Genomic DNA, 27,212 nt, shown 5'->3' on the forward strand with positions numbered 1-27,212 from the left:
TGCTGGTGGCGTGGTCGCGGTGTTAGACCCCGTAGTACTTGTAAATTACCCCCCGTAGCCCCGCCTCTAACGTAACCGCCGCCACCACCTAAAACCACACGCACACCACTTCTACTGTGACCCCCACCTTATCTAGTCTTCATTTTTCCTCGTCGGTGTTTTCGGGGTCCGAAATCATCAACTATCGGCCGTGCCACACGACGTCTATTCTCGCCGAGGTCCGTTTTGACGAGAATTCAGGTGGAATGTGATCGTGTTTTGAGTTTGTATTGAGTATAAAACAACTTGAGGGCAATTCTTCACATTAGATTGCGAAGAGGGATGGCTGTGTCTTGCATTGTGTTCAACGAAAAAGATACGCTTTGCGAATCTTTTTCGTCAATATAGTGGCTTTGGGTCGATCCCTTAGTGTAAGCTTCATCTTCGTTTTGCTTAATGGTGGCAAGGCGAATAACCTGTTGTGTGCCCAACGACAACACCGGATGGAAAGGGATGAAAATGAGTCCACAAATTGAGATCATCGTTGCATCCAAAACGAAAAGAAAAACTTCATGAACGATTAAATAGCCTGTAAACCCTTGCGCAAGTTCTACCACTCGGTAAATGCTTCGAATGTACACCACTGCCACCGCCACAGTAATCGCTAGCGGCATCCATTCAAACAACTTGCGGTGACGGATGCAAGCTAAGTTTGGATTGTAGTAGGGCTCCAATTGATGCTCCCGGTAATATTGCACCGCTTTGGTGTTGAAGAAAAACCTGGCAATATTAGCGGGAGTACGCTTAGCCAACCTCCCTTCACCGTGGCGGAACCAAAGACGGTTCAAAAATTCGAACCAAAACACGAAGAAGACCGTCATAGAAAACACTTGAAAGATTATACCTGCAAGCATAATGTTGATACCAGTTTGTGCATTCGATGCACTAGCAGCAACACCACCACCACCGCCTTGAACAAAAAGGGAAATCACATCACAGGCTACGAAGAAATACAGGTACCACATCGGTTTAAGAACCGAGTACAGTCGCCCATGAATGACCACCAATTGCGCAAACAAAAAGTAAATGGCCGCCATGATAAAGGCGGGGGCTAGCGTAAGGCAAAGGTTTTGCATCACGTAGTAGTCCATTCTGCTGGTATCCAGTAAACTGAGTACTCGACCTAGGAACCCTATCCACTCGAGCCCGTATCCGCAAGTCATGGTAATGTTGAACCACCAATACCTCAGCTTGATCAACATCAACAAAAAGTAGGCAAGGATGATGGAGAAGATAGCTAAAAACCACACATTACCAAAATGACTCAAGTGGGTGTGGTACATGTTTCGTTCTTCGCTCAAGTTGGCGAGGTTCAATGTGGCATCATAAAGATCTGCCGTGGCTTGCGCAAGTACCAGCAGATCGGTAGCCGTAGCGATCGCCTCTTCGGCATTGATGGCTTGCATCGTGGCCTGGGCCCCTCTATAAGGAAGGTAAATTTGTCTAACGAGACCTGGGACAGTGTTGGTTGCCATAGCTTGAGAAAGCAGCGAAAGATCAGCTGCAACATTGGACGCCTTCAGCGTGGCGATCAGAGTCATCGTGGACACGGTGGTGATCGAGGCTTTCAGGGGGTTATACTGAAGCTGCTCGATCATCAGCTGCTTGAACGATTCCATTGTTGTGAATGGAGTTTTAGATTTTTGTCGAGTTAGAATATATATGCTATTGAGAGTAGATGTGTGTAGCATCGCCTCCTGCCGGGTTTCACGCTTAGTAAGCGTATGCAGGTGAGGTTGCATAAAGCCCACCGATAAGCCTTCATTATTTTTTATTTACGATATCTATTATTAACACGTACGGCTAGCTCAGCCCCAAGACCAATAAGCCCAGCTAGAGTTGACGTCGTGCACCCAGCCTACAAACCAATCATTTTCAATGGCTTACAATCACGTGGCGACATTAGGGTAGTCGTGGCTCAATTACTGCTGGCGATGTCGCGGTGTCGGTGGTCGCATTATGCGCGACTAAGGGTGGCTAGATTCAGCCAGCCCTATAATCGATCATACTTCAGATACACGCCAACCATGATCGGCATTGCCTAACCACATGGCTGTAATTAAGTAGTTCTACCAGTAACAGAACATCGCGTCGTCGTCCATATCCCCTCGCAAAGAGCGTGTGTTTGGTTTTAAAATCCCTCCAGAAGCCCCGGCAGTCTCCTGTGTCACCACCAACTCTTCCCACCACCAACTACTTTGAGGTGCATTTGTTAACGCTGCGATCAGTTCGTGTTTAGTGTCCGTCACTTTTGTTTCTGGTTGAAATGGCGAGATTTACAGCATTTTGTAATAAATACGGAAGAATAATGAAAGGCAGTGCACTTGTTGTCAACGCAATTCAATTAACTATCTAAGTAGTGATTTCGTTTGCTTTACTGCTACTTGTTCACTGCGACAGTGTACAAACTATCGCGCAGACTTGAGTATCATTTGAGCCACGTGAGTCGCACACGATGTATGGAAGATCATATCCCATTGTATTGAGGGACACTTATCCGTCCAAGAGAACACGATGATCTGTGTTCGTTGCTGATATAGTAGCTCAAAGCTAGATGATCCACACACTATACCTCTATTACCCTTGAGCTATAAGTAAAGAGAAGTTGCACGTATCTCTATTTTCTTATTGTTTGTCTATTAAAGAATACCTGAATTCAACTTGTAGGTTTCGCGTTCATGTAGCGCTCGCGAATCAGCTACAGACGCATCGCGCAGTGACACCACAAAATCCCAATCAGGAAACCGTCCGAGGCCGTTAGTAGCATTGCTCCATCGGAGTCAAACACTCACGTTGATGAGCTGCGCCGCATAAACCTAATCGAGCAGAGTATACGCAAGCATGCATAGAGGTAGCGTTATTCCCACATCACACGAAAATGTCTCTTATAGATCTCGTCGATGACTGTAAAAACAGCACGAGCTATAGGGTTCTTGGTAGCTTGTGGCTCTGACCACTTCATTATCTTTCAAACTGCCTAATCTCACAATGGGGAAGGTACCCGCGCGGGCATTGGACTGCGTTCTTTATCAATGTTACCCTTGGCCAATTTCAATCAGGCGGAGGATCCGTACATGCCATTTCAAATAATTGTGACCGCGACAAACCATCCTATGCAGTTTGCCTGATTTCAAATGAACCAACAATCGCAGTAAGCACCAGCGTACCAATCTCGCAACCAAGACAAACTGCGGCTTCTTCCACCGGCTATACATGCGTATTCCACAACTGGATATCATGTCTTGGTAAGACATTCCGCCAGCTTGAGGTGATCCAGGCAACGTTTGAACTTTGCGTGATCTAGCAACCTATCGCGAGTTCAATATCTGTTTGTGCTTTGAGACTAAAACCTGCCGCACAAATATGATAGCTTTGGTCGCAAACCCTCAAGTGGGGCCTTGTATCATTGAGGTTATTCAGAAAGCGCCAAATATCAGAAGGCGAACAGGCATCCAATAGTCGAGTGCTCCTGAAACACGTGCCTCCGAGTTGATGGAAGCGTAATATACCTCCACTGGCAATGGGTACTGCTCTCAAGGTATATCACCCATTCAACCACAAAGCACCACGAAAATGGAGTTTATCGAATACAGGAATTCAGGCACGTGTGAGGTGCTCATGCTCTCAGGGATCCAAAGTGTTGTGGGCGGAAGCTTAGGAGAGAAATGATCATCAGCCACCTCATCCATTCAACAGATTTTCGATTTGATGAAGTCGAGTAATGATACATCGCATGATAATAAAGGGTGACGCTCGTGCCAGGTGAAACCGATCAAATAATCGATAAGATTGTATCTTAATATGGAATTACTGTGTCAACAACAAACGGTAACGATTTACGTCGTTGACTGGCAACTTGCGAATCATTCAGTATCATCACCACCGCCGGAGCATGCTGACGTCCAGTGAGGCACTCTTGAAATAATCCTCGTGGAAGCCATCACGTCATCGTCACTTCGATTTTTGTTTGAAACCAAAGGGATAGCAATAACAAGTCAATGGTTGAATAGCGATCAATGGGACAGGCGAAGTATCGGGTAAACCGACTTACTTCATCAATAGAAGCAGTAACAATTAACAACCAAGGACAGTTATCGTTGAGACACCAGCACAACGCCCCCACTCGTCGTGGCTCCGTTGTCAGACTTTGACAGCCACCGATTAAAGGGACGAATCTCCTCTGATAGACAGGTCTCCGTCGATAACCACCATAAGATAGTTCATCATCACAATGGAGTCCAAGCTTTTCCAACGAGATCTTCCATGAGAATGGGTTGATGCCACGGTGAGCAATTTTAGGCTCGAAGTGCGCGTCCGAATCAACACGCCCTCTCCACAGACAGACGCGTCCCACAAATAATCCATTCTCCAGCCAAACCTAAAGACTCGCCCCTGGTTACGATAGTTTGTGCATCCTAATAATCACCGTCATGATGATTGAAACAAGTGACTATGCAAGCCTGCTTTCTAGCGAGCTAGAGCAGCACAACCTGCTTCAATAGTGACTGGACAATCGACGATCGCCACCTCCAATATTAACCAATGAGCTTGGTGCTGTTGTTGTTATGGGAGCTTACTGGCGGAGGGTTTACATGTGGTTGATTACTGGCGTTAGAAATCTCCGTATGGAGCATCATGCTGGATTGTCTATTCGATCTCCATATACCCACTACTCGAGGACGTACCGTTGAGTGTCACTGAAACCATTGTCAGTATTCTACTTTTTATCTGAGATAATGACTTCCACCCGCCATCGCCCTTGCTACCGGTTTGTCTCCCTCGAGACACCATGAATTCGAGGAGTTACGGAGCGAGGTATGCTGGGACTGTACATCGATCAGGCTCGTTTTTAGTGGATTTAACGACGCTTCATACTTGAGTATGGTTCCAACCACGTTTCAGCGCCGTTATCCCGCCGAAGCCCTCACGTTTCGATGTCTCCAATCGTACCCACATTTAACCCCCCTTCAGGTGATTATGGTTCTACTGAAGACACCTACCATAGCCTGCTGTAAAAGTCATCACTACTGATTGCAATCCACTCGGTGTATATTCAGTAGATTGGGTTCCGTTCGCATACTATCAACTTATTCAAATATAAAGGCTATGCCATCAAAAAAAATCATCACATGGATCAGTCCTAAGTGGAACCTCTTAGCGAAATGGAATTTAGACTCCTTGCAAATGAAACTTTTATTCACCACAAAATCTCGTGGTGCTCAATAGGTTCAGGCGCTAAAAGGATAAACAGGCCTATAGAAGCGGCGACGTAATGGTGATGATGACGAAACGATGTTGGCGGAATAGAATTAGACAATCTCGGATAATAGACCCGTTTGTAGCCTAATTTCAACAAAAAAAACCGGATGATAGGCGTCACTTGCAAAGCAATGACTCAATCCCTATATGCGAAATTTCCGAGGCCGTCACATCATTCGAACATGCCAGAAATCTGGCAGGATGTTTCTAACATCACCCAAATCGTATCTCGAACGGAAGAAAAGACGAGTCTGCTCCTTATTCGTCCTCATGACGGTAGATGGGAACCCGCTGAAATCGACAAACGATGGCAAAACTTCTTACCGGTCATGTCCACAACGGATCACGTCCAAAACAACGGGTACATCGTTCAGGTAGATGTGCTCAGGTCAGTGGCTGAAAGTAGTGCCCACGGGAAGACCAGGGGCTGATGTTGTTCCTGCTGATGTTAAACGCGTCTTAGAATTCCTACATGATGAACGCATCGACTTGCCTAATTGGGTAACAGTAGCTCATGATGTGGCTGGCAATCAAACCCCGCAATGTACTACACCCTGCGAGACCACAAGGAGGCTACACCGAGTACCTGAAAACTCTCAAGCCATTCCCGTTCCAAAGCTGTTATCATCAAACAACGGAGTTTTCGTGGTTGCAGCTTTCCGGAGAGGTTAGCTTTGGTCCCTTTGACTAATTAAGCTTAATGGGCGGGCAATCCAACAACCATCTAAATTTGGTTTCTCAATTGCGTTGTAAGAGTCTTATGACAGCTAAGATTGAGCTAAGGGACAACGACTGTTTGTGATCGTTGAAGGGGGTGTTTGAAACAGAAGTTGGACAAGAATTATTGAGCTGGAGAGCCCGAGCGAGATGGGGGACGTGGTATACAGTGTTAACTGTCTTGCCACGATGCTGAAAGTGTTGTATGAAAGGGCGCAAATACGGTTTTGATTCGCGTGTTGCGATTAAGGGTGATAGACTTCAAGCAGGTGTCGTACTGAAGTGCTGTTTCATTAGCGATGCAGAGCGACCAGGTGGAAGAGTGCACAAGCGACATACGTTAATGCAATTTGAAAGAATGGTCCATAGCACCATGTTTCAAAAAGAGTTGTTTTGTGTGATGCTTGACTCGTATATTGTTTGTTAACTTATAAAATAGAAAAAATTTGATTGCTTGTTTGGTTTTTTTCAGTTTTTCGATAAGAAGGTCTGTCATGAGGTGTTGTCGTAAGCCGTCAATACTCACGAGCAATGGTCGTCGCGTTCAAATCAAGAGCGGTCGAGAGGGATGGAGTAAAAGGTGAAGTAGGCGTTAGTCTTAGTAACCACACCAGCCCAAGCGTTATACCAACCCAAGAAAGCTGTCACAAGACCGACGACGCCTCCAGCCCTAGTAACACCGACCTTGTCAGTAAATTCACCAATGGCAAGTAAAATGAATGTCACTGTGAGACAAATGAACATCACACAGAACGCCACAGTTGACTTTAAGGTAAGAGAGCACAACATGAAACTATACAAAGCCCAAGCAACCAAAAAGAATCCATGGGCATTGTGGAACTGGCGAGTGTCGGGAGTGCCATCCTCGAAAACGTAGGCATCAATAACGTTGAACGCCTTTACATGCATAGCCATATACGCCATCCAGTAGGCACCAAAGGAGCAAAATGCGGTACCACCAAAGGTGTTACCAACGCATAAATCCCAAACACCAGCCAAAAACTGAGCAGCGCCACCATAGAAAGCGCCCATAATGACTACGACATTGGGAATGGTGACACCCATCGCTTGAGCATTGTAAAGCGACATGCAAAACGTCGTCATTCCGAAAGCGGAGAGACCAATGGGAGCAGGGTTGGCGAACTTGTGTTTAGGAGGAGGCGACAAACCTGGGTTCATTGTACCACCAAATGCAGCCATCAACTCATAACGGTGAAATTTCTGGTTACCGATGATTATGTATTCATCATTTTCACCGGCAGTTTGAATCCTCGACACATCGAGCGAGGATCCTCGATCTCTGTCTTCTTTAGTGCTGATTGATTCAGACATCAACTTGTGGAAACCTATTTCGGATGAACAGAGAATTATACTTATAGTGTGCTTCTGCACGTATACTCCGTACACTCCGTACCAATTGAGTGGGGTATGGGGAGAGGGACCTCTGCATGAAGTGGGGTCGACTTTGGCCAATATTATTTTTAGCTGTCTGCGCTTTTCGAAAAACTCTTGAAGTAGGTGGAGCTTTTAACTAACCAAGTTTACAGACACCTTACCACCAGTCCACATCGTATGAGTTTGCTTCTGAGAGAGAGAATTTAGTGCAGGTTTCGTTTTCACAAGAAACCTCCTAGCATCGACCTCATCTTAGATCTGCATGGAGTAGTATGGAGGTGGCTCATCTACGACAATTAATAAAACGCCCGCAAATCATATAGCATCCGAGGAATTGCGGAGTGCATCTTTTCAACACTATAGGTGGAAGATTGCAAAATGAGGGGAATTTTAATGAACACAAGTAAAAGCAAACAGATATTTTTTTCACGCGACAGGCACTTTCAAAATATTTGCTGTAAAAACGCCATCGCTTGAGAGTGCCGTCATACGGCTTTGTGTGGAATCTAGGGAGATTCATTAACTGATTGCCAAAGTTGAATAATGATTTAATCTTATGCAGTCTTTAACAAACAGCGGTTAGCTTAGTCTGCCAGTATTGAAAATTATTTCCCAATAAGGCACAATCTGCCGCGATATTTTACCCCTGGGCGTATGGTAGGCAATCACTTACCAGTGATGAGCCTAAGTATGGACGCCACAAGCGAACGAAAATTTGCATGCGCGGACGATAGTCCCCGTGTGCGGATTATAGTGCCCGTGAGCGGACGATAGTGCCCGTGAGCGGGCCACAGTTGCCAAACGCGAAGAAAAAGATTCGATGCGCAAACGAGATTTCCAAGATGTTTACACTGCAGTATAGTTTTCTTGGCAGGCCCTGTCAAAAGATATTCGACTTTCATTTGACATGGTGAGAAACCGTTGGATATACGTCTTAAAACCGGGTTGAAGTACGGAGATGTGAAGTACGGAGATGTTCCACAAATGATGCATCGAGGCAGTACTACGTGCAGGGTGGCACGACTTCACCTTGCCATCGATGCGAAAATATTATGCGATAAGCCATTAATCACGTATGACAGCGCAATATTTATCCATCTAAATGCCGATATTTGGGTTCACCACCTAGAATTAACCCACGACAACCCTTAAAGTCAAGAGTCGTCATGGCGATGTAGCACAATCACTTCGCGTGCACCAAGTTCCAGCGTCACGAAGTTCAATGTCAATTGAAAAGCGATGATCTTTCACTGACACTCAATGGTTGGCACGTCTTGCATGGTAAAATTCGCTCATAGTTTGTGCACATTCTCGGAGTTAAGACCTTGCGGATTTTTCACAACGCTTTGTCCTTATACCACAGCTTTTGTATAATTCCTTTACTCCCAGAGGAGGGATCGCCGTACCAAACGGGTTTTTCTCATCGTAGACAGAAGCTTGAGACGTACCGAAAGCAACAAAAGAAAGCTGCCTGCTGCGTATAGCCGTGACCAAACAGTTTCACCGAATTGACTATCTCGATTATGTCTCTAACAAACTAGAAGATAGCATACAATCGCATAAAATGAGTTTTTAAGGGTTTTACAACATTGCCGCAATGGTTGGAACCAGAACCAATGCGTATATTTGTCCATCATGAAGTTTGTCAACACCTCATACCACACATCGATTCCGCGGGAAGCATATTGACGGGATACACAACTATCAATGCCACGTTTGCAATATGAAGTTCTCGATCATAATTATATTGAGTTGTTTGCCCACTCCTCTCAGCAAACGACGCACAGATATCCATGGGAGACTGATACGCTCATTTGTATGCTATGGCCATGTCAACTCTGGATGGAACGTCATGAAGCTGAAACTCTGCCTTCCTAAATCGTCTGAGCCGAATTTGAAGAAGGCTACGTTCACGCATCAGGGGCGTTTGTGCTAGGCAAAGCGGTTAACCGTCTCTTCAATGGCCGCTTGTGAACAGGCCCCTTTTACGTTCGTTCATACAAACGATTCTCTTCTCAACCCGTTGATAAGGACACAGGTAAATCCGCAAGCTCGAAAATTGATCAGTCAACATGGCACGTCCATGCTTATAGATACCGCCAATAGTAAAACATCTAGTCCAAATCTCACCAAATTTTCTTGAAATGGCCTGGTGTTCGCTCATTATTCTCAATTTCTGCCCTCATATACTTTCCACTGCGTCTTGCCTATTCGTTGGATACGTGGCCGTGTAAACCTGTACTTCACGTTTCAAAATTGACTTGAGTTGCATTCAGGTATTGGTGTGAAAAATTTGACAGGAAATGCCCATAGATTTTCTGCCTTGTGTCTTAACACACTGAGGTCAGTTGTAAATGACACGTCAGCGCCACTCGAAACAATCACACCGTCTCGGTGCATCTCCGAAATTCACGCCACGTAGTGCACTTAATATTTGAGCAAAATATAAATAAACTCGTCAACTGGGAGTCTTCGATTTGCATATCATTCACAAGGGAACATTTCCCCGTTATCGCGATTGCAATTGCTCACCCCCGCGCATCGCCCAGCCACAGTTTTCCGCGACACGCGACGCGTCCAGATGATCATCAGCTTCACCATCCGCCCGTGTGCTCCATTGCTTTGCACGTTAAGTCGAGGCCTCATACAGCAGCGATTGCGAGTGGATCCATTGAGAACTGTACTTGTTCGTATGCCCCAGCAGCAATCAATCGCCCGGTTTTTCGGATCGCTGGCGAGCAACTCTCAACCCAAAAAGTCAACGCCGGAGCCGTCCCAATCGCCAGCAAAGTCCCCAAAGAACTCTCCGAAGAAGTCTCCAAAGAAATCACCCGCTGGTCTGCCAAAGAAACCGGCTTCAAAATCATCTGTTGATTCGTCAAAGAGAATTGCAGCAAGCGATGATGATGCAGACGAAAAGGTTGTTAAAGCACGCAAACTAGGCAACAGGGCTGCTGCACAAACCCTTCCTGAATCAGACTCTGAGCTGGAACAAAAGTCCCCGTCTGCTGAAACACTAGAACTCAAACTGGAGACGGGGCCTGAGGACGCTGTGTCCACGGAGGAGGCTGCTAAGTTGATCAAGCTCGCGCAAAACCAGGCTTCTCANGCCTGAGGACGCTGTGTCCACGGAGGAGGCTGCTAAGTTGATCAAGCTCGCGCAAAACCAGGCTTCTCAGTCAATCACCACATCATCAAACAAGCTTCCATATGCCAACTTGACTCAAGTGTTAGACAGAGTTGGTGCCACGTCGCTGAGACTCGAAAAGACCGCCATTTGTCTGCAGTTTTTCTTGGATACATTAAATCAGTCGACCCCGGACATGCTCACCAAAGTGCTCTACCTTTGCATCAATCGACTAGGACCCGATTACGAGCCAGAACTCGAGTTGGGGCTTGGTGAGACTTTGTTGATCAAAGCTATTCACGAATGCTATGGGAGATCGACGGCCAACATCAAGCTGGACTACAAGAAGTTGGGCGACTTGGGTACAGTCGCACAGAAATCACGTCTGGGTCAGCCCACCATGTTCAAACCGGCGCCGTTGGATGTGGAGGGAGTGTTCGAAAACCTCTCCAAAATCGCCAAGACCAAGGGGTCTGATGCTCAGAATCGGAAGGTGGGTATCATTATCAAGATGTTGACGGCTTGCGATGCCAACCTGAGCGAAGCCAAGTTTCTTGTTCGTCTGCTCGAAGGTAAGCTTCGAATTGGGCTTGCGGAACAAACCGTGCTTGTAGCGTTAGCGCAAGCTTTTGTGAACTATGAGCATGGAAAAGGACAGTCTGCCGGGAAAAAGGTTAACCCAGACGAACTAACACGAGCTGAGGAGATATTTAAAGAAGCCTTCTCGCAAACCCCCAACTACGACATGGTTATCCAACATGCCTACGCTCACGGCTGGCGCAACTTGCTCGATCACTGCAAGCTCACCCCTGGTATACCTCTCAAACCGATGCTTGCCAAGCCCACCAAAGCCATTCTGGAGGTGTTGGACCGGTTTCAAGGTGAAGAGTTTACTTGCGAGTACAAGTACGACGGTGAGCGTGCTCAAGTGCATTTGCTTGAAGATGGCCTGGTGCGGATATACCTGCGGAATCTGGAAGACATGAGTCAGCGGTACCCTGACTTGGTGGCGATCATGAAAGAACTCATTGCCACCGCCAACGTGAAGCTGGTGGTATTGGATTGCGAAGCTGTGGCATGGGATCGCGCCAATGACAAGATTCTTCCCTTCCAGGTGCTCTCGACCCGGAAGCGGAAGGACGTCAAAGAAGGCGACATCAAGGTGAACATTTGTCTCTTTATGTTTGACATGTTGTTCTACGGCGGCGAACCGCTCATCACCAAATCCCTTGCTGAGCGACGCAAGATGATGGTTGATCATTTGACCCCCATTCCTGGTAAGCTCCAATTTGCCTCCGCCAAGGATTCGCAGTCGTTGGATGAGCTCCAGGCGTTTTTGGATCAGCTGGTAAAGGATCTGTGTGAAGGTCTCATGGTGAAGATGCTTCACGGGACGGATCTGTGGTATGAGCCTAGTAAAAGACTGCGGAACTGGCTTAAGCTTAAGAAAGATTATCTTGCCGGTGTTGGCGACTCTCTTGACTTAGTTGTCGTGGGCGCTTACCATGGTCGTGGTAAACGGACCGGTACCTATGGTGGATTTTTGCTTGCGCTGTACAATCAAGATCTGGGAGAATACGAAACGACCTGCAAAATTGGCACTGGATTTTCAGATGAGATGCTCACCGAACTATACACAAAGCTTCAGCCAACCGAGATTGAACAGCCAAAGTCGTTCTATGTATACGACACGAACAATAGCAACGCCAAACCAGATGTCTGGCTTGAGCCCACCACCGTGTTTGAGGTACTCACGGCCGACTTGTCGCTTCTGCCGGTGTACAAAGCCGCGCACACTGAGTACGGCAAGGGCATTTCACTCCGGTTCCCTAGATTTATTCGCATACGGGATGACAAAGGGCCCGAAGACGCCACCCTGTCTACGCAAGTTGCTGAATTTTACGAACGTCAAGCCAGCGTTCAATAGCATTTCGAAAATAGAGCTACCAGCATAGCTTACGACATATACTAATGAATCACGAAACCTAAGCAAAAATAAATGAATCAGTTGCCATCGATGAGACGATAGCTGCTTGCCGATCTATAACAGTAGTTCAAAAATGAAAGCCCAATGCGGGGCTCGAACCCGCAGCCTTGAGATTAAGAGTCTCACGCTCTACCGATTGAGCTAACCAGGCATTTCTGACTTTTATTGTGTAAGTATACTTTATTTAGCGAAGTTGTTACACAATCCACTTGTCAGCTGTTTATATAGCTACCAATGACGCTCAGATTTCTATAAATGTTGTTTTGTTACTTTAGTGCGCTATTGCGTTGCTGAAATTGCAGAATTGTGAGATTATAATGAAAAGAGTGCAGACTGCCGACTAGTTACCACAGGACAATTGCAGGAATAGAGTATGAAGATTTGAAAATGTGAGCTTATAGACATGATAGGATAAAATAATCTTTTGGTTACAACGCTCCCGTCTGACCGGGTAATTGAGGCTATCACCTGGCATGAATATAGGCGTTTAGCTCGTATTAGTGAAGAGAATCAAGTACTCCAATGGTATGAATCATGTGCAATGGATATCATGAATATATAAGCAATTCCTTTGGAAAACTTCGGTCTTAATTTGGGTTAAGTACACGATGCTATATTCTTTACATAATTTCAATACGACTCCCCATGTTTAGTCTAACTTTTGTGCGCATTCATCATACGTGAGATGTTTATTGCTGCTTCAACCTGAGACTCAATCTCATTCAGATTCCATCAAATTTCGGTAATACAAAGTATTGCACATTCATCTTTATGAAAATGTAAAATTCATCTGATGCTGACAGACACATGAAATTTCGTTGGTTTAGTCCGGCATGACTATCAAAGAGCACTTTTGGACGTACAGTCATTAGCGAATGCTCACATTCGACGCGCAAACGTGATTAACTCTTCTCAAACTCGGAGTCTCGCTCAGAAGAACAACCGTAGTGATGATAGAAGTTGTTTAAGATAACTCTTTTTTCACAAGCTTGTTTCGCTTTCTCGTTCTTGCAAATCGATTAAAGCTGAACATTTAGGGAAGATACAGAGAGAACTTTTGCTGATGAACCTTACGCTTTAGCATAACAAAACCGTAGTATGACAAAATCAATACCAGAATCTTCTTGGTTAGCCACAATCAGCCAAAAATATGCGCAAACCCGGAATCGAACCGGGGGCCCAACGATGGCAACGTTGGATTTTACCACTAAACCATTTGCGCGGGTTACATTTAGGTTAGGCGGTGAACATGTTCCTTATGAGAAAATATGTCAAAATTGTCGGTGCTCAAAACTAAAGTATTTTATGACAGCCTCTCGTTCACCCAGTAAAGTTATTCCTGATAGTATACACTGCGCCAGTAATTTTGGGAATAGACGATAGATAGATAGTAATGCAAGATTTTGAAAAAAACGGAATGCCCTGGTGACGAGCTTTGGGTTTCGATAAACTCTGGCGAGACGTGCAAAACGAAGGCATATCAAAATAAACATGAGACAACCCCAAGGTATTGCTTGAACAAAACCATGGCATTGGCAGTAAATTTTATATAAAGAATTGCAATACCCCTACACTCTCAGCGCATCTATTCCACAATCTGCGTCTCGTACATCTGTGCGTAACTGGCTTTCGCAGATATAATTGCGAATCATGAAGATAATCACCAATGGGCCTTGCCTCAATAGGTAGTAATTCGTATCCCAAACCCTCCTGAAAAGTCTAAAACTACAACTGATTACTTCATACAATGAAATTACTTCGAGTTTGACCTTTGAATAGTTGTGGATACAGTTCGATATATTCAACACGGCTGAATATGGGGAACAGGATCAAACTTCGATGATCACCGCGGCATGGTATTCCTTTTGGCCATATCGCCGAGTGCGTGCTTGAACGTGCTCTTCCGTAAAGCCTCAAGCAGGACCTGATGTGGGCCAAACATCCACTATCATGCGTTCGCCATAAATTTGTTTCGCAATGAAAGTTGATTTATGGATCGCTTCGACGGAGATATATACCACTGTTTCAGGTTTTCTTGTATAGTAGATAGATATACCTTAGGAAGTACTATTGTTAGGAATTACTTCCCCAAAGTAGTTCCATCTGTGCTGCATAAAAACGCATCCACAGAACCTATACGGCGTTTCTTAATCAGTTACGGCGCTTAATTTGAGCGCGGCGCAAAAATTACCTTAATCGTTGCCTCAGGAATCAAAGTCTCCGCACGCCAACCTGCTGTTCTGGATAAATCCGAAAGATGAAGCAGCATTCCTTCCATTGTTAGGCATTCCTCGGGATTTGAAGCATGCACCAACCGTGCCTCATGCTCGAAGGAATGTAATGTCGAGTGAAGCGACCTCGTTCATTAGCAAGTACCATTGAAGGTGCCAAACTAATCTGACTCGATTTGTGTTGAGACAAACAGCGATATATGGCTCACAGAACCTTCAATTTTGTTTTGTGCCTGCCGATAGATCGCAGGTGATACGAAAGCTATGCACTCCCCACATCATAATACCCCCAAAATGATGACAGATACTTATCATCAGACGCACCTATATATCCCCGAAGGCTCCCCAAAATGCTATCAAATTGGTTATGGAGTTGGACTTGGAAAAGGTCGAATTCCACCCTTACAACTCCACAATCGCCCATGGCGGATCCAAGATCGAGCCACGCGTCCTGGTGGTCGATTCCACCGCCTCAGAGAGCTCTGAAGCTCCTGGAGGTGTCGAAAGAGGCCTCAAATCTCGGCAGGTGCAAATGATCGTCCTTGGGGGCACCATCGGTACCGGGCTCTTCATTTCCACCGGTAATATTATCGCCCAGGCCGGTCCTGGGCTGGCATTGATTGCCTTTCTCTTCATAGCTACCCTTTGTTACAGTGTCACCATGTCGCTTGGGGAAATGGTTGCTTGTATCCCTATTACGGGTTCATTTGCTCAATTCGCCACGCGTTGGATTTCGCCCGCAATTGGGGCTGCTAATGGATGGAATTACTGGTTCTCCTGGGTGACCACGTTTGCACTCGAACTATCAATCATTGGTGACGTTATTGGCTACTGGACACATGCTGTCCCACTTTGGGCATGGATCACAATCTTCTTTGTCGTGTTGACTGCACTCAATCTATTGCCCGTTTCATTTTATGGGGAAATCGAATTCTGGATGTCACTAATGAAGGTGTTAGCTGTTCTTGGTTGGTTAATATATGCCCTTTGTATGGTGTGTGGCGCTAACAATGTGAGGGGCGCTGTTGGTTTCAGATACTGGCACCACCCTGGCCCTTGGGGTCCAGGTTATATGGTGCAAAGTGATCAGGCCACCGGTCGCTTCTTAGGGTGGCTTAAGTCGTTGATTGCCGCTGCTTTCACCTTCCAAGGTACCGAAACCGTCGGTATCACTGCTGGTGAATCGCAAAACCCCCGCAAAACATTACCGCTGGCCATCCGCAAAATCATCTGGCGTATTCTCATTTTCTACGTCTTGGTGATCTTTTTCCTCGGGTTGCTTGTTCCCTACGATGACCCTCGGTTGGCAGCAAATCAGCCGGCAGACTCTACCGCTGAGTATTCGACTACATCGCCCTTTCTTATCGCCATTCTCAATAGCGGTACCCATGTTCTTGACCACATATTCAATGCTGTGATTTTGAGTACAGTGATTTCAGCCGGGAACAGTAACGTTTACTTGGCAAGTCGAGTGTTGTACGCGTTGGCTGAGTCACGCGTTGCCCCACGATTCATGATGTGGACCCCGTATAAGGGCGTGCCTGTGTTTTGCGTTTTGTTCCTGGCTGCCTTCGGCGCATTAGGTTACTTAGCAGTGAATCTGGCGTCAATGGTGGCGTTCAATTGGTTATTGAACATTTCTGCCACTGCCAGTTTGCTTGCTTGGGGCTGGATTTCAGTGTGTCACATCCGATTTATGAATGTGTTGAAAGCGCGAGGTGTTGATCGCAACACCCTTCCTTTCAAGGCACCATTTATGCCGTATGCCGCTTACTACGCCTCCTTCCTTATCTTTCTCCTCGTGCTCGTCAACGGGTTTGACGTGTTCTGGAACTTCACAGCTAGTGAGTTCTTTACGGCTTATATTTCGCCAATCTTCTTCGTCTTCTGCTGGTTGGTGTTCACCGTCATATTCAACATGCCGAAAGAAGGGCCGTGGTATAAGCGGTTACTTGCTGGGTTTAGAGGGTTTTACCCCCGCAAATGGTTGGTACCGCTAGACGAGTGCGACATTGAAACCGGTGCCCGTTATTACGAGGACCTCGAACCTGAGGATGAGACGCCCTTACCGTCGTGGCGCAAAATTATTAAGCCTATTCTCTGATGGTAGCCAGCATGCTATCTCAATTGAACAATTCATAAAAAACCATAGGCAGTGCACTTTGCCCCCTACTTAGACCTGTCAAATACAGATATATGACCCTTTCCTAATTCATTACTTGCGACAGGTCATAATAGTTTGGAATACTCGTTGGAAATGCTCTTTATGAGATAGCACAAAAATTATCCACAGGTAATGCGAGGTTGTGCAATCCTGAGTGGTATTCTGTAATCGACACCCGACGAAAAAGAAGAGCCGCTGGAAGTGACTTCAAGAAAAGCCTGTCCAATATTCAATTATAGCAAACTATTACATCTGAGGATCGCGAGAGTAGAAAGATGTTCGCAGATTTTCATATTGTGAGGTAACGCCCACGCTTCACGGCGTCATTTGAATCACTCGTCGTGCCCTTTATCTAATGCACAAACGTTATACTTCAACTATCATGCTCGTCATCAAATTAACGTATATCGTAATTTGAATGAACTTGTATCGCTTTGTAAAATAAAAATCATACGCGGCACATTCCGTCCTTTTTAGTGAACAAGCATATAATACAATTTCAGACTCAAAGGCCGCGTAAGCTCCTTCTACATTTAACTCTTACAAGTTTGTATAACCACAATTTTTGATGTCGGATTGATTTCTTTAACGGGTGCAGATTATTATGAGCCTTGAGGATCAGGGGGCGAGGCACCAGGATGCGGGGGTCGGTGAGACATTCTCGATAGTCTTGGACTGCCAACTAACATGTACGGAAATCCTAAAAATCGAAATACTTGCATGGCTTCAATATGTCTTAAGCCTAGTGCTGTCAACGTAGTACTGAATAGTGAGAGAATTCTCCGCACACCGCTAATTACACCATAAGCGTCGCCACAGTGTGGCTGAGATAAGTTCCACCTCCCAATCTCCAAAATCTAAACGAACACACGGCATTCAAGTCCAAGGAGGTGGTGCAACGTAACCACAAGCTTGCAACGTGGTGATAACGGGGTAACCTCGTTATACTAGTAAAGTATAGCAGCCACAGTGATTTAGTTAAATAGCTGCTTTCGATGTACTCAGATACCAAAATTAGATGTCGGAACAAGTCCAACTTCTTTCGCAAAGTGTTGGCTATGGAATTCTAGTTGGAGTCGGAGGTGCATTCGCTATTGGAATGATTTTCACCACAAAGTTCCTTCTGAAGTATCTTCATGAAAATCACAAGAGTACTGAAACGTTTGCTGTCGCTAACAGAAATGTCGGAACTGCTCTCACCACACTGGCGGTATACTCATCGTGGTCCTGGGCTACTGAACTTTTGTTAACGCTGACGATGGTATATAATTACGGCATTCAAGCGAGCTACTTCTACGGTGCGGGGATATCGATACAAATCGCTGTCATGGCCTTGCTTGGGATTCACGCTAAGAAAAAGATACCACAAGCTCATACGTCGTTGGAAATCATATCCTTACGTTATGGAAAAGCAGTGCACATAATCTTTTTGTTTATTTGCTTGGTGAATAATCTATTCGCATGCCTGTCAATGATTGTGGGGGCTGCTGGAGCTATATCCATCATTGCTGGGAATTTACACATTGTCGCTCTGATGATGTTGATTCCATTCAGCGTGCTTTTATACACAGCATTTGGAGGCTTAAAGGCCACATTCATTACTGATTTTGTGCACACGCTTATTTTGTTGCTTGTTCTCGTGATTCTCAACACTGCCGTATTGACCAGTGACTTGATTGGTGGTATCAATGGCTTATACGACAAAATTCGTGCACATGAAGGTGACAGGTATATCGATGGTAATTACCAGGGAAGTTATCTCACCGGTAAGTCTCATGGCTCCATCATTTTTGGATTATTACTTTTGTTTGGGAATCTTGGTTTGTGTATAATGGACTCATCTTTCTGGCAAAAGACTTTTAGTGCTGATCAACGGCTGACTGTACCGGCTTATTTGACCCTGGCCGTGCTTATTTTCAGTAATGTGTGGCCACTAGGGGCCATCATTGGTGGTGCATCTTTAGTCATATCTAAAACCGATATTTGGCCGACTTATCCTCGTGAGATGACCGACTATGAGATTTTGAGTGGCTTTGTTTTGCCTTACACCCTTAAAGCCATCGTGGGAAATGGAGGATGTGGTGCAATCCTCCTTGTCATTTACTTAGCCGTGACATCTACTGTTCTGGCACAGCTTATCTCGGTATCACTGATTGTTCTGTTTGATATCTTCAAGAGATACTTTCGTCCGGATGCCGACAATAAACAAATGATATGGGTGCTGCATGTGACAGTTATTATCTTTGGGCTTTTTGCATCTGGTTTCTCCATCATGCTTCATTACGTTGGCACAAATATGACTTGGTTGGGATACTTCACCCCTCTTCTTTCTTGTCCTGGTGTCATCCCAATGATATTTGCTATCACTTGGAGTAAACAGAGCTGGTTAGCTGCTTTAGTTGCACCTATAGCAGGATTAGTATCTGGTATTGCTGTCTGGTGTGGAGTTGCGTACGGCTTTTCTGGTGAGTTGAGTATTGAATCGTTAGGTGGGCAACTTCCATGTTTGTACGGAGTGATGACGGCGATGATCTTGCCCGGGGTGGTCCTGATAGTTATCAGCTTGATCCAAAATCAAACTTTTGATTGGGGCGTATTCCAAAGTCTAGAGTTAGAGGTCGCTCCAGATGACGAGTCTGATGGATCTGCCCGTTATTCTGCAAAACATAACGAAATTGAGGAAATCATTGAAGTGAGCAGTCAAGCAAACGAGAGACTGCTAAACTTTTGGATCAAAGTCGCCACTTTTGCAGTTATTTTCATCCTCTTGGTTACGTGGGTATTGTGGCCCTTACCATTATATCGCAACTGGATCTTTACTAAAGCTTACTTTAATGGCTATGTCACAGTGGGCTTGATTTGGTTATACTCAACGTTGCTCATAGTTGGTATTTGGCCGCTTTGGGTTGGTAGACGTCTGTTTATGATTGTAGCAAGAGGCTTGATACACGACTATCGGCAAGCAAAGAGCAACAGATGGAAAAAGCAAGAATTGCCCTTGCCGGAATCACTGGCAGTGTCTTCTGGCAACGAGACCCTCAAATGATGTATAGAAATTATGTGTTTGTAACGCGTATTGATGTAACAAGTATGGATTTGTATGCCTGTCCATCAATGTTAGGAGATGCTGCATAACCTCATGGCGCTGATGTGATTTCTCAAGGTCAAGTTTGTCAATCGGGGTACGTATCAATATACACGAAAGAAGCCAGACGTAAGTGTAAAAGTCAACCCGGTCGGTTTTACCACAGACAAGCTCTTTTGAGCTCACAAATAAGTCTTGCACCAATGCAATGTGTTGCAGAGGTCTCATGCAAACTCAACAACATTTATAATGAATTGAAAGTCTTGATTGAGCGGCAAGCGCAAGGGTGAATCCGAATTGTACCCAAAACAAACAGGTCTTGGAAATCCGCAAACCCTCAAAAGACTGCTGATTTTACAGCAGTTACTAACAATCAACATAGACGTCCAGACACCTTTGGGTGGATTGTGAAGGGAGATCAAAGTAATTCGAGGCTTGACACGCTATCTTCAATTCTGGTCAGGTCATAGTCATCAGAATTCCAAACAGCACGTGCTGAAGGAATTCAGTCTAGATAAATGCCCATTGGAGGAACTCAGTCTAGAATAGCACTTGGAAACTATTAATGAAACACGCTTGGGATCAAAGCAATCTAAGATAACCCTCCACTATGACGCGAAAAACAACAGAGCGGTGCGCATTACGTAATCACGATCTACAGAACTTGAAGATGAAAGACGAATGAACACCATCATTTGGACATTCGACTACTTGAAAAATAACTACGCGTGGAGGATATCTGCAAATGCGACATATTGACTAACATCAGCAACATTCTCCTGAAGGATTTATCGACACAAGCCTTATTGATAAAGTGAACGCCCATCCACCGGATCAGGCAATGTAATTTGGCGGTGAAACGGAAGCTTTCGCTTTCGGTTTCCAAGGAGCTCACTCAAGACTCCAGCCACTGAAAATCATAGTCAATTGTAGATACTGACAGACGTGTCGATATCATGAGATCTCGTTGATAATGGCACATTCGAGGGGGTTGAAGTATCGCAACAATGCGTAATCAGTTACACAGTAGCCTTGTTCAACCACAGCTTGGTATATTGGTTCATCCCAGAAAAAATTTTGACCATGCCACGCACGGTACCAGTTCATGTACTCAACCCAAATGTTGTTGTCGCGAATATAGTACAGCTCAAATACAAGAGCATAGGCAGCCAATACATTAAGCCAACTGAGAGCAAGCGTATTTTGAGCATAGACCAAGTCCCAAAACTCATTCGACACCTTTGAAAATATAGGATGGTACTCAAGCGGATGTAAGGCAACGGTGGTGTGATATATTTGTTGATCGAGAATTGCAAACGCGTGTCTAATGATACTCACATCAGCCGTAGTCCCTAGCCCATCGGTATTATTGTCGATAAACTCCAATATGCGGACAAACACTGGGATTGATATGGCAAATCGATTAGTTGTCGGACCTTGTATGATTTCGTATGGCAGATTTTGCAAGAGTGGTTGCAACACAGTGTATGTTTGACGGAAGCCAATATTGTACTTGATGAAATCATTGCCGCCTTTTGTGAAATCGACCAATGGACAAGTACCAGGAGGTAGCTTCTCTAGTATAGTGTACAAAAAAGTCAAAGACGCCAAAAGCACTTTCGCTTCAGTAACTGTACAGGTATTATTAAGCACTCGCGCCATCTGCCTACTGGACGCCAGTAACAAGTAGCTGTACAGGTTCATGGCGAAGTTGTATATCTTGGCTACCGACAACTCCAGACCATCATCGATCGGCGTATCCCCCAAGAGATAATGACAATTATGGTTGCTCAAAAACATCAATCCCAGAAACGCGTACATGCTCAGTTGGATCAACTCCAGCGTTGCGTATAGAGTCGTCCTAACGTCATCCCACATTTGTAATTGTTGAGGGTAACGACTGGGGGCCTGATGACGTACACTCCAATCTATCAAGAACTGAATGATCCACAACTCGATTGACGACATGTTAGGTTTGTTGGGGAAAAGAGAGTGAATCATCGATCTAGGCCACCGGGTTAGGTATAAATTAATGACTGCTTCATCATATAGAGCTGCATCTGTGAACAGAGTGTCTTCAACTTCCACGTAGTAGGAATCTTGCGAACAGCCACGATGAATGACTTGAGTGAACTCATGGCCGTCACCCGCTTGGCCGCCAATGTAATCATTCATCGGTCCAACTAGTTCAGATACATCATCTGCTAGGCAATCATTCCCTATTAGTTCAAGTACATTATAGGGTAGCTGATCGTCCACAATTTGTCCCATAGAACTGACCGATGAGTTGGCCAGCGATGCTTGTGAAGTTGAAGTTGATGGTTTTGTCGATGATGGCGAATCGGGATACACACACTCCCGATTTCGATGAACACAATATTCACATGGTTTCTTGAGGTCACACTGTCGTTAGTCATTTGTCGTATGTTTGGTTCTAACATCTCTCACGTACCTTAATATGGAGGCGGCGACAGTTTAGACATTTAGGCACTGATGGACGCACCATGAGCGAACAATGACGTTTGTGCGAACAGGCAAAACAAAGGCAAATTTGGGTTTATTCAAAACAATTCTGCCTAATAGCCTCAGACTGAACCTATACCTTTGATAGTCTCTACTAACTCTAGCGCTTCCAAAGTGTTGAATGTAGACAGTCTTTTGAGCAATGGCTTCTGATTTAATCGTTCCTCCATCTCTTCAATTTCATCGACTATACTTGGGCCATAATTGAATAACTATCTTTCATCTTCTATACTCTCGCGTTCCCATTAACGTACACACAACGATTTCATCTAAAGTTGTGCTTTAATGTCTACCTATAAAAAAAACTATTATCGAAGACTCTGAAAAGAGCCGCCTACAAAAATCAAGCTCAATTTCAACAGATTGAAAACATAAGAAGGATTTGCAATCCTTCGGTGTACTAAGCGTATGTTTGGTTCCTAGAAATGAGGACAAAGCACCCCATATGGCTTCGTTAATGTAAAAACAAAAAAGAAAGTTACTAATAGTTTTCATTTAGATGAATAAAAAGATAGGCACGCACGTCTTTTCAATAAAATTTTATGGTTCCACAATTTTAGCTTGAATAGACTGACCGAGAATAGTTATTGACGGAATTACTCATTATTGCCTTTACCTTCTACAATATGGTTTTGTGTAAGTGCAATTTTTGCATCTCGGGCGTGTAGCTCAGTTGGTAGAGCGTTCGCTTCGCATAGAAGCGGGCTTGCGAAAGGCCTTGGGTTCGATTCCCAACTCGTCCACTTTTTTCGTTCCCAGTAGATATCATCAGAACCACAAAGCGATTGTCCTAAACTGTAGCTTTATAAATCCTTCTTGCGTTACCTCCCATCGTTTAGGTGTTTGCATATAGTGCGATTCTCATGAGAGTAGTGCGAACGTTTCATTAATGTTACCCAACTATAAGCTGTAGCAATGACGTGCATATCCGAGATCAAATCGAGTCTTCAGATTGTTCTACCTTTTATTTGTTGAAATTTCGAGGGATAAGAATCAAAAAAGGAACTTGAGGCAGACAGGATTTGAACCTGCAACCCTTCGATCTGGAGTCGAAAGCTCTACCGTTGAGCCACTGCCCCACTCCTGGTTTTTTACTTGTAATTATCACTGAGAGCATTGCCCTATACGCTCTCGTTGGCGCTTTTGCAGTTGATTTACGTAAATTTTGCATACTCTTTTGGATATAGTGCTGCAGGTACAAATGAGAAATGGTAAATGCTGTAATACCATCGCAAAACATGAAGTTACTGCTGTAATTAGCAGATTGGCTTGTGGAGATCAATAGTGCCATGATTTCGAGGCCCTTAATACAAGTAATCTCTTTAAATTCTATAATGCAAGGTGAGAGATAATCGATCAAGATAGCATCTACATATTTTTATGAAATGTCCGCGTAGATGTTAAGTAAATATTTAAGCAAATTAAGTTGTTCTCTTCCGTTTGAACATGCGCAGAAACAAATACCAAATGCAACCAATGAATCTGAAGAGAGCCGTAAAGCACACAATCCAAAGAATGACCGTTAAAAAGATTTTCAGCCTCTTAGTTTTATTGTCCGTGTCATCTTCCTCAACGAAATCGCTCAAGCCACCAGTTTCCAACACCACGGCGATGATGACGAAATTTGTAAGCATCCATACCAACACTGTCATCGAACGCACGTATTTGTAATAGTCTTCATTAGAAACAGGCTTCTTCTCCTTCTCTGCGGGCTCGGGAGTCTTGATCTTGTCAAGCTCCTTGAGGTACAGCTTGTTGATCTCTTCGGTGGACACAGGAATGGACACCGAAAAGGTACCATCCTCCTTCGCCTTGGCGGTACCAAGATCTTGCGCCCCCGTGTCACCTTTGGTACCCCACGAGACATCATCAATGTTACAGAAAGCGTAAATGTTTAACACATTGACGTATGAAGGCGACAACAAAAGGTATTGAAGGAACGAAGTAAACATGTGCCAGGGTTCCAAGTACATAAACAGGGCGACGAAGTAAAGCACGTACGTCAGACCAGTAGCAACAATCAAGTCGCGGAAGTTGGGATCCAGAAACAACGCTGCTGCCGAACTCTTCAGCGGGTCATTGATGATATTGGTGATTGTCTTGACCGCCATCCAGATGGCAGCAAGCATCATATAAATCATTACGACGGCAAAAAAGAGCACGATAACCACGTAAAAACGCTGAGTCCCCGTGGGCTTGTTGCCAAATGAAAGCACAAACGTCGTCACAATCGATGCGACATACAACCATAGAAACACCAATGCAAGCACTTTACCAGGAGGGAAGTTCATAGCAGGATCAGTCAAACCGATCGTCAATATGCGAAAGACCAAAAAGTACAGACCGATGCTGAACCAAGACAATACCAAATTGATGAATTGATAGAAGAACTCCACGTGGAACATAAGTTTGCGGCCGAATGAATGCGACAGGGTCCAGATTTTGGGGAAGTGGACCAACGAGTAGATAGCAGCGAAAAACGACCCATTAAGCCATCTCCGTCTTTGCAAAACGAACTCAGCAAGATGTTCGGGAACATCGGTTTCCGCCAGTGCCAGACGCACGTAACGTAACAACCATGAGCACCCGCGCTTTGCCACCAACTCGAAACATAAAATCCGGTCCTCTGCTAAGTACATGTTGGAGGTAAAGATCCCGGCTTCATGAGCCATCAACGTTTTCTTCAACTCGTACTCGTCGTCATCAGGATCCAAGTCGGTCAGGGACGTGTGCATGAACTCACCTTTGAAGTACTTCTCCAACGGGCCCTGGCCGTTGACATCGTTTTGAAGAGCAACGGTTCTATAGGCAGAGAACGCCCCAGGCAACACCGAAATGAAGCCGAAGTCCAGCTCGGTGGGCTTGTCCAAAATATTCAGCATCTTGTACTCGAAGTTCTGCGCGTAGACGAGGGGGTTTGTAAGGATCTGGCGGCCTTGAAGCTTAGCTTTAATCTCACCACAAGCCCCGGCGACACGGGGGTCACGGTCAAATTCTTTCCACAAGTGATAAAGCGACTTACCCAGAGGCTGAGTACCGGCATCGAGCAACACCACCACCTTGGGGTCGAGCACTCTCGCGAGCCCTTGGAAGCACCACCGGTGGGAGTTAATTTTTTTGGCATTCTTTTCCTTTAAGCAGAATAACAACTGGACGGGGACGGTCTTGTCGGTGGTCAACTTGACGGTGTCCTCGACCAGAGAGATGCCCACTCTGGTAGTGTATTCGTAGACATGTGCCTGCACTTTCTTGTCATTGACTTGCGATCGGGCCAAGCCGTCTTGGTAAACCCCCAACGCCGCGAGCAACGCCTGGGCTCTGGGGTTGATCTTTGAGCGACCATCGGAAACAATGCACACCACCACTTTCTTCCAAGCGTCGGCACCCCAGGTGCTCAGCCGTGACTTCAGCATAAGGTACTTAATGTTCTTAAACACACCCTTGAGGGTACGGGCGAGAAGAATGTCGTCTTCGTTGTACATGGTGATCACCACCATGAGTTCCGTCAGCCGAGGCACGGTACAGTGGATACCACGGAGAATGAACCCGTTGCGGAAAAAGTTAGACGGGCCACAGGTGACGGCAGTGTACCGCATGTAGGCGAACTCTCGCAGTAAACCTCCCTGTTCTTTATCGGGCTGGTAACCAGGATACTTCGATAACAATTCCGTAGCCACGGGACAGTCAAGCACCAAGTGCCCGTTGACCCCCAGCGTGACCACTTTATCCGATTCAAAGGGGTTGTCATCGTCGCTGTCGTTTCCCCGAACCGCTTCTCGTTCAGGTAATGCTGTGGTGAGTTGGAAGTTATCCCCCTCGATATCACCGTAGGCAATATTCTGGTCCCACTCGCGGTCTTCATCGTCAGCTGGAGGGGCAGTGAAGAGAGGCTGATTATAGTATTGCGGCTGGTACTGGGTGTGGGAGTACGGATCCAGCATCTCGTACTCCTCGTACTCGATGCTATCCTTCATCGGAGGATACAGCGGTGGCGGGGGGAGGTGGGAGGTGTACCCACTGGGCTGAGGCTGGGATGGCGGTGGAGGAGGAGTAGGGTACAGTGGCTGGTACAGCGTTGCAAACAGGTGCTGAGTCGGCGCTTGTGTGAACAGCTGGTCATAGGGGACACTGGGATTATATTCCAGATGATATAAGTTGGTTTGCGATGCCAGGTGGTCGCCGTCGTAGCCACTGGCAAACACCGAGTGCGGTTGCTGGTTCTGCCCGTAGTACTCCTCGTCGTCGTGGTACAGCGGTCGTCTCAGCCCCTGATCATGATACAGGGGTAATGGAGCCACGAGCGATGTCTGCGAGTGGTTTGGATGGTTCTGCAGCTGCTCATTGGGGAGGAGGTACTCCTCGTCTGGGGGAGGCGGCCGGTAGCTCATATCGATCTCTTCGCAGGTAACGAAGGGGCGCCAGCGCTAGTTTTAAAGGCGCGTGTCGCACATTCTCCGCTGGCGCGTGGCCTCCTCATCCCGCGCTGCACCTCCCCCCACGTAACCTGCAGTAGGGCTGTGTATGATCTATAACGAAATAGGCCATATTTGGCACGAGGGGTGACACCGTGCCAAGACCTATCACGGGTGAAAATTTGGCAACTATAGTGCAAAAACACACACTTAACGCTGATGCAAATACCAAACAACCACCAACAAGCATACGGGGAAGCCAAGCCGTGACCA

At 45.6% G+C, this 27,212-nt stretch overlaps 7 protein-coding genes across 7 annotated transcripts; 3 read left to right on the plus strand and 4 right to left on the minus strand. All coding sequences in view use genetic code 12, as the record gives it.

The window, feature by feature from the left end:
• Positions 1–299: 299 nt before the first annotated feature.
• DIURU_002911 (RTA1 domain-containing protein) lies at positions 300–1,658 on the minus strand (the record flags this gene model as incomplete). The annotated part of the gene is made up of 1 exon (XM_034155615.1): positions 300–1,658. The coding sequence occupies one exon, from the start codon at positions 1,656–1,658 to the stop codon at positions 300–302; it is 1,359 nt and encodes a 452-aa protein (XP_034012199.1).
• A 4,906-nt stretch (positions 1,659–6,564) lies between these two features.
• Positions 6,565–7,347, minus strand: DIURU_002912 (acetate uptake transporter family protein; the record flags this gene model as incomplete). Its single annotated transcript, XM_034155616.1, has 1 exon — positions 6,565–7,347. One exon carries the CDS (start codon positions 7,345–7,347, stop codon positions 6,565–6,567), a length of 783 nt encoding a protein of 260 aa, XP_034012200.1.
• Positions 7,348–9,991: 2,644 nt separating this feature from the next.
• On the plus strand, positions 9,992–12,464 carry DIURU_002913 (DNA ligase (ATP); the record flags this gene model as incomplete). Its single annotated transcript, XM_034155617.1, has 2 exons — positions 9,992–10,413; positions 10,511–12,464. 2 exons carry the CDS (start codon positions 9,992–9,994, stop codon positions 12,462–12,464), a joined length of 2,376 nt encoding a protein of 791 aa, XP_034012201.1.
• A 2,658-nt stretch (positions 12,465–15,122) lies between these two features.
• Positions 15,123–16,859, plus strand: DIURU_002914 (uncharacterized protein; the record flags this gene model as incomplete). Its single annotated transcript, XM_034155618.1, has 1 exon — positions 15,123–16,859. The coding sequence occupies one exon, from the start codon at positions 15,123–15,125 to the stop codon at positions 16,857–16,859; it is 1,737 nt and encodes a 578-aa protein (XP_034012202.1).
• A 1,078-nt stretch (positions 16,860–17,937) lies between these two features.
• Positions 17,938–19,965, plus strand: DIURU_002915 (sodium:solute symporter family protein; the record flags this gene model as incomplete). The annotated part of the gene is made up of 1 exon (XM_034155619.1): positions 17,938–19,965. The coding sequence occupies one exon, from the start codon at positions 17,938–17,940 to the stop codon at positions 19,963–19,965; it is 2,028 nt and encodes a 675-aa protein (XP_034012203.1).
• A 993-nt stretch (positions 19,966–20,958) lies between these two features.
• Positions 20,959–22,275, minus strand: DIURU_002916 (uncharacterized protein; the record flags this gene model as incomplete). The annotated part of the gene is made up of 1 exon (XM_034155620.1): positions 20,959–22,275. One exon carries the CDS (start codon positions 22,273–22,275, stop codon positions 20,959–20,961), a length of 1,317 nt encoding a protein of 438 aa, XP_034012204.1.
• A 1,673-nt stretch (positions 22,276–23,948) lies between these two features.
• On the minus strand, positions 23,949–26,915 carry DIURU_002917 (uncharacterized protein; the record flags this gene model as incomplete). Its single annotated transcript, XM_034155621.1, has 1 exon — positions 23,949–26,915. One exon carries the CDS (start codon positions 26,913–26,915, stop codon positions 23,949–23,951), a length of 2,967 nt encoding a protein of 988 aa, XP_034012205.1.
• Positions 26,916–27,212: the final 297 nt, after the last annotated feature.

Source organism: Diutina rugosa (genome assembly GCF_008704595.1).
Source record: "Diutina rugosa strain CBS 613 chromosome Unknown scaffold18_size221135, whole genome shotgun sequence".
Taxonomy (NCBI): Eukaryota; Fungi; Ascomycota; class Pichiomycetes; order Serinales; family Debaryomycetaceae; genus Diutina; species Diutina rugosa.